General features: G+C 34.3%; 1 protein-coding gene across 2 annotated transcripts in view; it reads right to left on the reverse strand.

Annotated features, from left to right (window-relative positions):
• LOC138306669 (fasciclin-1-like) overlaps positions 1–15,518 on the reverse strand; it is an 84,189-nt gene that overhangs the window by 9,289 nt on the left and 59,382 nt on the right. For both annotated transcript variants that reach the window (XM_069247112.1, XM_069247113.1), the window contains exons 2-15: positions 10,836–11,001; positions 9,859–9,968; positions 7,903–8,057; positions 7,179–7,338; positions 6,506–6,620; positions 5,230–5,374; positions 4,599–4,764; positions 3,613–3,727; positions 2,952–3,099; positions 2,598–2,766; positions 2,148–2,256; positions 1,524–1,671; positions 822–987; positions 257–374 (exon numbers count right to left, since the gene is read on the reverse strand). In XM_069247112.1, coding sequence (XP_069103213.1) covers positions 257–374; positions 822–987; positions 1,524–1,671; positions 2,148–2,256; positions 2,598–2,766; positions 2,952–3,099; positions 3,613–3,727; positions 4,599–4,764; positions 5,230–5,374; positions 6,506–6,620; positions 7,179–7,338; positions 7,903–8,057; positions 9,859–9,968; positions 10,836–11,001 — 1,990 coding nt within the window. The remainder of the gene's footprint in view (positions 1–256; positions 375–821; positions 988–1,523; positions 1,672–2,147; positions 2,257–2,597; positions 2,767–2,951; positions 3,100–3,612; positions 3,728–4,598; positions 4,765–5,229; positions 5,375–6,505; positions 6,621–7,178; positions 7,339–7,902; positions 8,058–9,858; positions 9,969–10,835; positions 11,002–15,518) is intronic.

Consider the following 15,518-nt stretch of genomic DNA (forward strand, 5'->3'; position numbering starts at 1 on the left):
GTAGGGGCGGCAGGTAACATTTGAACGGCTTGCGTAATCAAAAAGGAATTAATCATAAGTGCAATTTCCGATGAAAGACATACCAATACGTTAATGATTTGCATGAATTTAAAAGTAAAGTAAAATGTTGTTTATTTAATATCACAGTTGTTTTCAATGTGATTCTATCACAAGTTTCACCAAGACCAAGATAATAACCCTAGGCCATAGCGTATTGTTTTGTAATCTGTTAATGACTAAAATATGGACGTGATACCTTCGTCCTTTCCTTCTTTGATGATGTGAATAAATTCCTCTTCTGCCAAAAGGAGATCCCCGTCATGGAAATCTTCAGCATACAGGCTCATGTTTGGAACAACGTGTGCTTTCAGCATCTGAAGTTACAGACACTTCATGAGAAAGGAGACAAAGAGTTGATCAAAATAGTTTGAAGCTTCCATTTAAAATTTAATCCTAAGTTTACACCGTGATTAATAAAATTACAATAGTATATTAGATATGTTGTTAGTTTATGTAACATCTCGCCATAATTTGTTTTGCTGTTTTGTGTCCCCATACTTAATGTATGGTTTTTAACTTGTCGGAATAATGTAATTTTGAGCGGGATTCTTACAAACATTATTTAAACAAACGTGTTCGCTGATTTATGATATTGATATCCTATTGATTACCAGAGTCTTCTGATTAAGCATTTCAATTTTGTTGATACAAAACAGAAAAAAATGCTAGATTTATTTTCCTCTAATTACAAAATAAACGATTAAAATTCCCTTCATTACACAGAGTTATTTCCCCTATGCCGTAAAACATGTATCGCTCACTTTCTCCATATATGGTTCGTTCTGTAGCATTTCATCGGCTCGAGACCTCGGCACGGCATCAAAGGCGTCATCAACGGGTACAAACACAGTGAAGAAAACTTCCTCAGTCCGTAATTTGGACTCCAGACTGGACATGTGTGGCATGGAGTAGAAAGAAGTCTGAAACCTGTCGGGAGTAATTCATATTCATATTGTCATAAATTTGATTAAATTTCACAATATCACCCAGCTAGGATAAAGGCGTAGACTTTTGATCAGTATCACAACATATGTTTTATTAGAAATAAAACGTTACACAACATAAATAATATCATAATTATGAAGATAATACAGATGACATAGTGAACTTTGTAAATGTATGTTTAATTACAGTTTTGATATCACATCAAGCGCTTAAATAAAACTTAATTCACAGTTATAACAAGGGGTGTTAACTCCTAATATTGGTCAGATTTTCTTACTCGTTTACGTAAATAAATAAGGTGATTATACACGATATGTGCCTTCATCCATGCATCTTAATAAATTATGAGCTGAATTAACTGCATCGATGTATTGTTTATATAACGACATTAAAAGAAAATATTTCTCTATGCATTGATTTTCAACCATGGATTGACCAAGGACGTAACATTCTTTGTTGAAGTAAAAGCTTAGATATATCAGCTCATATTCCGCCCTAGTTTTAAGATTATGACTTACTCTAAATCTGTGTATCTAGACATTTGCTCCAGTATATTACGTGTGGGTACGTGTAGTAAGTCATCAATAATATGTATCACACCGTTAGAACACAAAATATCCTCCTCTACGACTTTGGCAAAGATGTAACTTCCGGTTACAACGAACCCTGGGTAATGTCAAAAGATTTAAATATTTAATCACACCAAAATCAAGAATTTGTTCTCCTTTCAATACCATTGCAACTTTCATAAAGTGTATACTTCAGTGAAGGTTCGATTATCTCTATGAGGATCAATATGACAAGTTTTACATTTATAGTGTCGCGTGGAATATATTTGTAAAATAACAAAAGCCACTTCTGAAAATTATAATATTTTTGATCAGGTGTTATTTTTTAATCTGCTATGATCAATGGTCTCAATAACATTTATTCAACATTTAATGTTTATTCGTATGTTATGCGAAAATCATTTGTAAACAAAAACCGGCATACCTGTTTTTAATGACATAACAATTTAATAATATGTTTCATATATATGATATATTTTCCAAAGCGTTTACAGACAGCATATTTTAGTTATTTTGTTGATTTGATAATATTTCATTATTTGTTATAGAAACGTTATTAGAACGGATATTCACCTTTTCGATTGTCGATTTCAATATCTTGTCCGCTGACTGTTTTCTTAACAATCGCTGACGTAACATGATATGATGGTAGTTCTCCTAGAAACAGATGTCCTCGTAACGCCTACAAAAGATATAAATTAATTAAATCATAATAATAACTAATGGAGTAAAATATGTTATGGAACAAATACTGCTTGAGACGTAGATGGAAAAATTACCAAATGAGGAATTTAACGACCTTTGGCTTTCAGAGTGATCAAATTTTGTAACAAACTCTAAATAAAACTCCATCAATCTGTTCATCATTATATTACGATTTTTTACTCTAATTCATTTTTAATCATATTCTCACTCAGAAATAGTGTTTTTGCTGAGGTTTAAAACATGACCTGTGATGCTTTTTTCGTAAAAAAAATGAGTTTTATTATAAAATGTCTAAACAATAGAGTGTTATTCTCTTACGTTTGTAACTACACTAGGATCGCTGTCGAAGTAGTCACGTGTTCTCTTTGGAATTTTAAATATGCCAGCATCGCCGGGTACAAATAAGGTAAGTGTTCCGTAGTCTGTGTTAGCCCCGGACAGAATGGCCTGTAAATCCGGATCCTTCGAAATCATATTAGACGCATACCTGAAGGATAAAATAATGTGGTTACTTCGGGCTTTTTTAATTAAATTCGTAAGTCGTATTTAACATAGTGTTTTATTTTTTAATATTTCAAGTTAACATGTGAATTCCGAAAATCAATGACTCGAAATGTAGAAAAAAGTCGGATGCTTTAATCAAAAAGAAAAAAAAATCATGACGATACTTACTGAAGTCGAGAGTTTCCGGAAATGGCGTCCCAGATAGAGAAGTTGCGAAGGAGAAGAACGTTGGTAATAAGATGGATGATACCATTCGTACATTTAATGTCTGTCAACTCCACCTTAGCTTGAATACCTCCAGCCTCTACGAACACCTCTGAAACAACAGATATAAAATTTTAGGTTCAGAGTCTGTCGAGAATATATCCTATGTAAATCATATGATTGAATAATATTTACTCGAAATATATATGGTTACTGAGTATATCATAAACAATGATAAACACCGCCGTTCATTTGATATCCGAAACATCTGTTGGTGTGGAATGTACCTACCTAGTTTGTTTAATTTAAATCGTTATGCTATCTTAGATACAATTACGTTTGGAGATACCACCAGACTCCTGGATCATGAAACAGTCTTAAATTTAAGTTTAACTTAGCCAATTAGATATGACGTAACGTTTTGTAATGTCATCTGTGATTGGCTAAGCCTAATGTTATGACTGTTTTAGACTTAAGTACATTTAATGATCCTTGGGTCAGATTTTTTCGTTATTGATTCTTGTAATGAGAATGCAGTAATATAAATTACCTACTGGTAACCTGTATATTCCGGATAGATATGTTGTATATAGATGAAACACATATAGAGGTATTAATTACCTACCGTTGTTCACCTGTATAATCCGGATCGTTCTGTTGTTTATAGATGTCAGGTCGTCGTACCGTGCAATGTTATATCCCACTATCTCTACATCCGGGATAATGTGAGTCTCCAACACCTGAAATAAATAACAGATTAAGGTTTACAATGTTAATTACCATTGTCTAATGATTTAACCGAGATAATTGTGAAGAGCACTAACGAAGTTGTTGTAGAGTGCAATCCAATTGTTGTTTGAACTATACAACAAATTTGTGTCAAATTAATGTCGGTTTTGTGTTAGGATTATTTGATATCATTTGGCATCTCTAAGTATTTCATTTTTACAGTAGTAATCCCAGATCAGTTTAGTAATGTCAGTCTCCGTTGTACGGTACATCATGAAAAGCAACGTAATAAGTATTGTTGGTATTTTAGACTACTTTTAGGATATTGTTATCATACTGAAAAATACATCATATTATGCAAACAGCTGTAGGGAATAGTAAAAGTAAACGTCTTGAGTATGTGAGTACGAAAACCGATTATAATTAGCAAACAAGCAATTAAAGATGTTCCATCGCTGACAAATGCTAATTTTTCTGTATCAAAAACGGGAGCTGAAGATTTAGTAATTTTCTTCAGTTACAAAAGTTACTCACTTTACACCATTACCACCATAGAAAAGTTTGAGCTTCTAATATTACTTCGAGATTACACCATTACCACCATAGAAAAGTTTGAGCTTCTAATATTACTTCAAGATAAAAAAAATAAAAAAATAATTAATTGCATCCCGAAAAAATTCTGTGGCACTGTGTCCCATATGGAATGCAGTACTGATTGTGCATGCATCGAAAGCAAAATAAATCATTATAAGTTACTTTTTGTGCTAATTAGCCACATATATCCACGATTAAACACCAATTATTGTTCAAATGATGGATATCATTTATTTTCTGTCGCCGGTGGAGCATCTTTAACACGACGTGACAAAACACCAGCTTTACCTCCGATAAGACCGACAGATCTGTCGACAACTCCTCTTGGTGTAGTCGTGGTATTTTGGCGAAGGCCTCGTCCGTCGGTGCAAACACAGTGAATTTGTTTTCTGTACTAGACAGCCTTTCTCTTGTACTTAGAGGAAGCTTGTCCAGGTATAGACCAATAGCTTTTCTGAAAGAATAATTACAAGCTTGAATGTAACAATTTTGCCAGTATAATATCAATTTGAATGATATATATTAACAACGTATTTACCGATCATCTGAAGATTTGCTTTGGGATAATTAATCGTGAAAAGTTAAAATACAATTAATTATTTGGAATAAAAAAATGTTTCTGAAGATTTTTTTTGTGATACACAAAGGCAATTTTTACATATCACTTTCTTGATTTTCCCATTATATGTTGTCAATTATATCATCTTATGTAACCATACTGTCGGAGCATTGCTGTTACCCATATTATATTGTCATGTCTCACAGCAGAGGTTACATTATTATCTAAAAACCACTCATCAGTTTCACCATCATTACGTATCAATGGACATATCATTATTAATCATTCCGTTACAACTGCCATCACAAATCAATTTGAATAAATTTCAACTTTATGAGAAGCTCTGACACATTTACTTACTTTGTCTCTGGCATTTCCTTTAGTTTTTGGACGACGTTCATGTAGACGAAGTACAGGAGGTTGTCTATAACGTGGATGACTCCGTTAGATACTGGGATGTTGGCCTCCACCACTCTGGCTCGCACCTTGTTATTCATCACATATACTGAATATACAAAAGAAAACAATGTAGAAAATAAGAGACTGATTTGATTCTATTCGGTGTAACATTCTTTCATTAATCATTAAAAAACATTCGTATTTTAGGGTGAGTGTAAGGACTGTGTATTTTAGTATATTTTTGGAATCATGGTTCAACAGGACAACAATGGTTATTTCCCCCCGTGAAAATCATTAAAAACTCATATCATAGAAATATAAATAATTATAATAGAAAATCTCTCAATACCGTGTAATGCCAAAGCCACGAGCAAAATCACCACAGCTATTATCTACATAGTAATACATTACTGTAAATATTAAAGTGAACAGTCGGGCAAGGATGGCTAAAGTCGGTAAAATTGATGTGAGTGTATCCAGTAGAATTTCTTATGAAATAGAAAAATAAAATATCTCGTCAGAATCTGTCTGAAATTAATTTAAAGTACAGGAATCCTAAAACGTCCTCCCGGCTGACTAGGTCCGTGGTTACATTTCCACGCAGCCTCGCTTTCAATGCTTTCAACTTTTCTTTATTTCAATGGTCAGAACTGGGAAACGTAAGCAGAACTTGACCGTCGTTTTAATATGTGAGAACTTTTGGAAGGCCAATGGACGCATTTAGACTGAATTTCTTTGCCCGACTATTCACTTTAACATTGTCAAGTCACCTTTACAACTACTTAATACATATGTAATATATAGTTTGAATCGTTGGGCGTAGAAGAAAGATCTTCTGCATCGACTACATCAACAATTAATGTCTTGCTCAAATTTTGGTGACGAAAACCGCAAGACACAGCAATACGCAATCAAAACGATGCTTAACTCGCTCACCCCTGAACATTCATAATAAACTGTTCCACTCTTAGAAACAGAAGAGTTCAAATTTGTCTCCAGGGGTGAATGAGTTGTTATTCATCTCAGCGTACCCGAGGGAGAAACGATCACTTCTAAATGCGCCAATCCAAATCGATTTATAAGATTCTCAATGTAACAAATCTGTGTAAAAGAGGTAATGTATTTATGGAAAAAAAAAGTTTGTTTAATTCCGAACACAAAAATGTTAAAAGTGTTTACGGGAGGGAAAAAAATGTTTAATTCCGAAGACAATACGAACAGTGTTAAAAGTACATACGTTCTCCGTTCCTTCTCTCGTATTTGACAGCCCCTGTTGTGGCTAGTCGTGGTAGAACCGTGCCTCTACTTGGTAGAAACTGGATGAAGTCAGGTATCATATGGGCTTGTATAACCTGAAACACAGTCGGTGAATTGAGTACATCAAAATGTTACTATTTGTTGTTTTTATAGGGGTATAAACATAATTGTGTTTGAAAACTGTATGAGTCCATGTTATTTGTAAATGTATTTGATGAAATAAATTATTATAAAAACATTATAAAGTATGATTCCAGCGATTTTTTCATTGGATCATATTTTCCAAATCAATATGTGACGCCAATGTTTGTATTGTGACGTGACGATCAATATGGTGGCATGAAAAAAATAAAAAAATATATAAAGTTCTTAAAAGTTAAGGTAAATATATTGAAGTAAATGAAACGTTTTTATCGGTATAACAAAGTATGATAATCTAGCATTATAATTTATAACGAAAACAGTTATTGTTGCACACAACGGCTTGATATATCTAGGTTATGCTATTCTATAATAATGAATATTTCATGAAAATCCAAATCCATCATGAGTTTAAGGCCCAAACCATAATGACATGGCATTGATCTTCACAGATTTCAAATCATTGAAGTATGATTACATATTGCGATCACAATTTCACTATATATATGTACCGATTTCAACAGGAAGGCGTCCCCGAACAGCACATCCTGTCCATAGGCCGGCATGGGGAACAGGACAGAATCGTTAGGGGCGAAGGCTGTAAACTGGTAGTTGTTATTTCGTGTTCTATTCTTCAGGGCCATGTCAACGATGGAAGCCCTAGTCACAGATCTGTAACAGAATAAGTAGTAATCCTATTACACTTACACTAAATTCTGGGAACGGGATTTATTTACATTGCACAGTTGTTCATTCCTATTGCATTTATGGCAGTACAATATGTTTGAATTAAAAACCGAATTCTAATAATTGACGAAAATGTCGGTGTTAAGCGTCCTTACAATAATGAGAATCATTTCCCGACCTGTTAAGCTGATATCACAAAGATATTGAAATCGGAGCAAAGGAATCGATGTGTGCAAGTGTTTGATTTAACAAAACATAAAAGACACAGAAAACGTTTCTATTGTCGCTGTCTACATCATTAGCAATAGATAGTGGCAAAATTATTTATATAACAGTGTCGATGTGTTATTTATAGACACACGTTCATAACTTTGCCGGCTACCTCCGGAAATCGGTCGTCATATTATTAACGATTATTGTATCGACAATAAAGGCCCCCTCATCTCGGTTTATATACCAACGTTTGTCAATGATTTCTTATTTATTTTCCGAACGAGGACTAATATAGTATTGCCTGTTGCCCATAGAAGAGTTTAAATCTATACATACACAAATGAAAAATTGTTCATGTCGGGGTTTAACATGTAGTCGTGCAGCGTCTTGTTGCTGGCGATAGGAGCGATGACTTTGTCGATGATGTGGAGAACTCCATTAGAGGCGATGATATCTACATGTGTAAGGACTGCGCCGTTCACAGACTTTATCTGAAAATAGAAAGTATGACGTTTATAAAACGAGGTACATAATATATACTTTAAAATATGACAATGATGTAACTAAATAGTAACTGCCCCCACCCCTACCCCCAAAAATCAAAATGACAAGGAAATAATTTGTATACTGTTTAAATCACAATAGGTTGTATTCGTTATCTTGTATATCATGAACCATGGGTTTACCGACAGCCTAGATCATACAATGTTAGAAACAATCTGTATCATAAAGTCTTAATTAAAAGACCCAATTCCTCAAAAAATAATCATACACTGATATACCTTCAATCTAAACCGTTATATTCCAACAATCAAAACATTATCGAAAATATATATATCTGAAACACAAAATGCAAGTGACATGTACACATGTTTTTGACTATTTAAATTTTTTTATCGTCGAATGAAGCTGTAAAACAACTGATTTCGTTGAATTTGTATTTTTTTTTTTTTTTTTGCAATAAGAATTCGCAAAACGACAAAACCGCTGGGACAAGTTCAATCATATTTATCATATCACCGGTTTTGTTTATAACCGCGATTTTTACCTCTTTGAAGTTGTTCGTTGGTGTAAAATTGTAAATTACCTCATCGCAAAAAAGTTCTACATTGCTATATATTATCAGAATGGCACAACGCGTGGTTGTGAGCACGCAACAGACGAGGCTCACTAACGTAAATAATAATTTGGAAGGGATTGGCGCAACACAATTTATCTCAATAAAACCTAATCATAACATCTCGCGATATACAAATTATTCAGTTTAACCTGTGCACTTCTACGTGTGGTTTTACATATCATGTTATTGAAAGGATGAAATAGTTCGCGTGCAAATAAATATTAATAATAAAAAGAAGAAAAAAATCTGGGATGGTTCCTGAATCCGAGATAGAAATATATCTAGTGCCAACATGAAAATTAGTTATATAATAAACAAATATATTGATTCAGTTGTTTTATAGCGTTGTGAGTTTTGTCTTATCAATGGATGTTGCGTGCTACTGTGTTCTATCGTTTGATTGTTTTAATGTCGTTGTTCAAAGTCAACATTTACAGTCAATAAACTAACGTAAATTGTATAGCTGATAGATAATATGTTTGGTCCGTCACCAAACGTGTTTTTGGTTTATATTTCGTTTCATTCTGCTTAACGCTTTCGATAGAAGAGGTCATGAGCTTCTCAGGAATGTTGACATATGGACGGACGAAGAGACAAACGAAACGATACAGAGAACATTTGATTTTTTATTGTTTGACTTCCTTAAAATGTACATACACAGTCGAAAATGAAAAACATTTCTGTTCGCATGCGATTACATTTCGCGCGTTCATTTCCCTAACGATACGAAACCGCGAAAATTGTTCGCGCTGTGGTAAATTAAACTAGAACTGTTGTCAGAGAGCACGCAAAATACCCAAACTGCATAAATTTTGTGATAACGGGGATATTGCAGAACCCTACATAGTATATCTAACTCCCCTTTTTGACAGGGTTTTGTGTAACAAATTTTATCAATATCTGTTAAGTAGTTTAGGATGAGTTTGTCGGAAAAAGTTGTGTATACAGACAGACATACAGACAAACAGACGGACGGATTCCAGTATATCCCTTAACTTTGTTGCGGGGGTATATCATAACATAGGTCAGTCAGACAAATGTCCCCGAAATGAAATTAATTCATTATTAATGCTTTTATTTTATCTTGTTTTGTTGTTGGGAGGATGAACTATGCCTCCTATATAGCTTAGCGTATTCTGTCTCTAATTAATTGAGTACAAAAATTAACTCACGAGCTCGTCGCCGTCTGTAAAAGTGTTGAAATGCAGCTTTGATTTAGACAGGTGTGTCGAGTCAGTAGCACGGTTATCAATGATATCACTCTCATGTATGATACCCTGGGCTGAAAATGAAGAACAAACAAAGGTTAAACGATACAATAAGAAATAAACACTAGATACACAATTGAAATGTGAAAAAATAACTTTAAGTTAACTTTAATTGGTAACTAAAACCAGAAAAAAGTTATTATATTATGGAATATAATCTATTCTGGCCCTATATTTATACTAATAATTATCAGTTAGTAGTAAAAAAAATTAGAACCTGATGTTAGATAAAAATCCATTTTCCTCATAGGCAACTGAACAAGGCAGAATGGACATGGGTAACATTGTAGTTCCCATTCATTTTCAATATCAATGGAATAACAACCTAATAAAAAGATGTTGTGGGTTATATTTCTACCAATCTGATTAAAACACAGATCCTTATAACGACTCCGTTCAAAAGAGGATCTTGCAATATCCCATAAGGGGTCTCGTCTAGATGACCTTTATACCACGTGTATTTCAGAGCAAATGCAGTTTCTACACCTTACAACATCAATTGTAAACGTCTTTTCGCCCCAGTATACACTTCGGGCGAGTTGGCTACACACATGAAATCATTTGGACAGTTTTTTTAAACTATTTCGTCCCCAGTCAAGTTTCTGGCCATTTCAAAAGGTCATTTTGACGTGACCCCAAATGAGATGTTCTCAGATCCTCTTATCAAACGTAGTGATAATAAGGATCTGTATTTTAATCAGATTGTATTTCTACTTTCCCAAACAATGTCGGTCCATTGCAGCTATTGCCTCTTGAATCAAGGAACAGCACATGTATTTGGTATTTGAAAACTGGCATTTGTTATCTTAATATAAGGTACAGCTGTATGTGTAGTAAGTGATTTAGTGTTGCTTAACTCGAAACTCGAAAGACATACTTACCTATATGAAATGAGAGAAAGCTCTCCACCATATTCGGGTCGGCCATGTTGTACCCATAATGCCCCTCGTTGAAGTAAAGAAAGGCGGTACTATATGGAGCGAAGACAGTGATTCCGGTCTGTTCAAACAATCGGGACATGTTGTGTCGGTGTATGAGACTGTGTAACTGTAAAACAAATATTGCATTGTAGACACGTGACCTAAACGTTTGTTACATCATCAATGCTCTAGGGGTTACTATCACTGACTTAATATCTACCCGTGGAATATCACACAGTAAAACTGGAGGCAGTTCAGGAGAAAAACACGGACCAACCACAGAGACTTCATTTGATTACAGAGAGAGCGACAACCAACTTCAAAGCCTTACAGTCAAGCACAGTGGATATTACTCCAGTGATAGTAACCACTTGAGTGTCGAGAATAAAGATAAGTGAGAAAGAATAGCGTCTTAATTCAACCAAGGTACAAAGCATACTACTTCACACGGAATAAACTTACATTGAAAATACAAGTCATTATTAGAATAGAAAGAATACTATGCGAATTCAAGGTATAGACAAAAATATTACGATACATTACACCTAATTTGAAAAAAACGTCTGACAAACCGAATCCAATCAAAACTGGTCTTATCAGTTTTTCTTTTTACACTTGCAATTTAGAAAGAGTTAACATCAGCCTTTGAAGGGTCAATTTAAATTACGGAGATATGTAATCAGGGACAATTGATTGAATGTGTGATATACGTAGACACGTAATATACCTTGGTCACTTTATCAGTTTACCTACAATTTATATTTGGTTAAAACATGATCACGAGATGTGAATAAAAGATCAAAAAGGCGTAAAGCATGCTTACAATGACATCGAATAACACTCCCCAGGTAGTCACATTATTCAGAGCGCTTAACAGAAACTACCACTTTTAAACTAATGTATGTCTAGTCCTGAGAACAGAACCTAGAACGTTTCAACATGGACGAACGCTCAATTCAAGGCCAAAAGTAAAACGGGTTTTTTTTATTAGTTTAACGTCTTATTAACAGCCATGGTCATCTAAAGACGTGCCAGGTTTGTTGGCGGAGGAAAGCCGTAGTACCCGTTGAAGAAAAAAAACACAGACCAGCGGTCAGTACCTGGCAACTGTCCCACATGGGATTCGAACTCGCATCCCAGATGTGTAGGGCATGTGTTAATATGTCGGGACATCGTCACCACCCGGCCAAACCGGCCCCGCTTTAGAAATACTTAATTAGTATTAACTCAAATATAAATAACATTTTTTATTTTAACTACGCTTTTGATTTGTTTTTATTGTAATCATTTACATCTTATCAACTCAGGGATCACTTTCATCAACATCTCTTAATTTCAGTAATGTTGTTAACTTACCATGTAAGGAATTTTCATTGAAGTAACATGGTTTCTAGGAAGACGTTATTTAGAAAAAACTAATAAGGACGAGAACAAGAGATGAGAAAAAGCAGTCTATTTTCGATAAAAAATATTTCCAAACCTTTTTCAATGGTACATGTTAGTTGTTTGCAAATCATATTTTATAATCAAAGTTCCATTACAAAGTATTTTTAACAGTTTGTGTTCATGATATTGTAAATATCAATAGTAATCAATGGTAACGCCACCTTCCGACGGGAAATAAAAACGCTATTTGTCTGTATTCGAAAATCGAAATATAATTATGTAAAAGGTTAACGACAAATAATCATGTGATCAAAATGATTACCTCGCATACATCTTTTAGTTTAATGGCATTTTTCATTCCAGTTTTAACAAAAAGAAATAATGAAGTATGAACTATTTGTCAAAGATATATGGACATAATTTCAGGAAAATAAACAACATAAACGAGAAATCAAAACGCATTAAACGAGCAATTTGTCTCTAATGTGGAAACATATTAGATTTTTTCACCAAAATTATTTCCCTGCAAAGTGGAGTTCAGTAATAAAGTTATCAGAAATTAACTTTGCTAATACCTCGTTTCTGTTAGAGCAGATATCGATTTTCTATTGAACCCAACGAAAGAAGAACGTTACAGAATGAGAAAGTCAATTCAATCTCTTAATATCTGTGTACACACTCTGTATATAAACACGTGACTACTTTAATCTGAATCCTCTTGGTGCTTAACTAACGGGATTAGAGTGAAGTCTCGCGAGAGTCTATTGTAATGTTTTATTTCACCATTAGTCTGCCGTTATGTTAAACTGTGATGGTTTGGAATCGAGTGATAAATTCCGAACGTAATTCGCCAGACTCATTTAGCCGTGGAAAGGGTATGATTGTCACAGCCGATCCTAACAACATGGGATAGGCATTTGCAGTGAATAGCGTTTTCATTGTCGCTACGTTACATTTGGCTTTATTTTCCTAAATATTTTATAAATAGTTAAAGGCATCTATTGACTTTCTCTCTTGGATATATCGTACAGTCATGTGATGAGTACTATAAAAGGTTTTTTTTCGCGTGTTGGCTGTTTTTGCATAGTCAGCTTTCAAACTCTTAGCGTTGTGATCATGTTCGCGCTATGCATTTACTGTAAACTACCTGTCTTTCGCGTTCGACTTATTTTTGCGAATTTTGCAATCCAAATGATTTATCGAAAGTTTATCTCCGCGAATAAATAAGAACTAAATACAGTATATATTGAACGTAAATTATTATATATTGTCAATATGCAAAAAATTAATCTTCGCGAACCTATTTTGAAACTGAAATCACGAAATTTAATAGCCGCGAAAGAAAGTTTGTTTACAGTAAGTATATAGTCTAATGATGTATATTTCAAGATTTGTTACTGGTGGTGTTCCGTCTTTGCATATTACAGAGTTAGCTCCCTTGCGAGTAGGTATCCATTGTGACGTCATTATTTTGTGAGCACAATCCACGCCGTTTTCTCCTAAAACCATGACGTTACGCACGCAAACACATGACGTCACAATCAATACCTACCCGCAAGTGCAGATAACTCTGTAGTATGCAAATGAGGAATATCAGTAAGTGGTTTCCCGAAAATGGTTATTTTAAAGGAATGCGTTTGTGTTCACGTTGTGGCTTCATGTGATAGCACGATGACATCGAGCACAGTAACCCAGCCAATTGCATCACACGACAGGAATCGTATAGCCACAGGAAACATATATTCCTGGAAATTCTCGCTTTGATAGATAAGAAGATTACATAAAGGAGCCTGCTAGTTTGGTATTTAGGTAGCATCAATTTTAAAAATCAAATGAGTGTGGGTCGAGGTTTAAAGCAATATTCTTTTCTAGCCATTACAAACAATAATTAGTTAATGCGACAATTTAGAGTTGGGCTGTTAACAGAAGTACGATTACATCTGAATTATCTTTATATTAATTGCTGTATATTTATCTAGGACTTATTGGTAGGAATATTTCTACCATATTTTTTCAATGAAGTAGTTTGAAGAGTTACCAATATGAAGTTTGATAGAAACCAAATTGTGTTCTGAAATAACGACTATAAAACTCTATATTATAGGAATGTTTTGCAGTAGGTGATTTTGAATCTTAAATTTTAATAACAAAACCCACGTATTTGAAAACTATAAGTAGGTTATTTAAGCATTTAAGCGGATTCTCACAAAAGTTTGCAAACAAAATTTATTTAATAACCCGATGAAATTAAAAAATAGTGACTTCAATGCTTATAATTAATTTTCCAGGCTACTTTATAAAATGAAATACGTTTACACGTACGATTCCATTGATTTTTTCCAAGGGATTATTTTTTCCAAATCGATAAGCAACGTCGATGTTTTTATTGTGACGTCACGATAACGTCGGGTTTCCGCGCCCTTCTCGGATTTTTTTTTCATCGTGGAATGAAAAAAAATGAATAGGCCAATCAGAAAGCCAGAAACAAAGAGAAAAATTAATTATTACTGTATGTAAGAAACATGCTCCCGTCTCATTATGAAACAAAGGTGGGGTTTAAAAATAGCCAAAGCAGCACACTAAAAAATATCTTGAAGTGAAATTTGCAACTGGACTGCGATATAGGAGGGGGTAAAAATCTTACCCTTGGAGTTTTAACTCAATGATGGGATAGGCAAAACTACGTAGCTATTACGGTTCTATGAGACCTCTGAACTATTAGATATCATGGACATGCGATTCCAGCATAATTCGGACATGGCTGAGGCGATATGGTCATTTGCTATACAGTGAATCTGAGTGATATTTTCCGCGTCCTGTCAACCTGACTCGTGTAAAAGTACATGATATTGAATCGGAGATTTTCTAATATAACATTGATTAGCATATAATTGTTATTCCCGCTTCCAGTTTGGACGCTTTATCGCCCAGACATGCAAACGGTTAATACGCTGGAAGCGCGTGCTGATTATGAATGGCGGCAGCTTGCCATTAGCATGACGATGCTGTCACATCGCTAAAGTACAATTCTGACAAATATCATAGCTTAAGGACGATCCATAGAAGTCAAGAGTACATATGACTCCCAAATTTAAATTAATATAACTGAGGACCAAGTCACGAGTTCGAATGAAATCATGTTAAATACCCAAAACACTGGCTTGAAGTGCACATTCGTAGTGCAAGTTTGAATGTATTAGGGACTACAGAAAGACATTACGATTTTAAAATCGACAATAAGGGAATTTGGAATGGATC

The sequence above is a fragment of the Argopecten irradians genome, chromosome 13 (genome assembly GCF_041381155.1).
Source record: "Argopecten irradians isolate NY chromosome 13, Ai_NY, whole genome shotgun sequence".
NCBI lineage: Eukaryota > Metazoa > Mollusca > Bivalvia > Pectinida > Pectinidae > Argopecten > Argopecten irradians.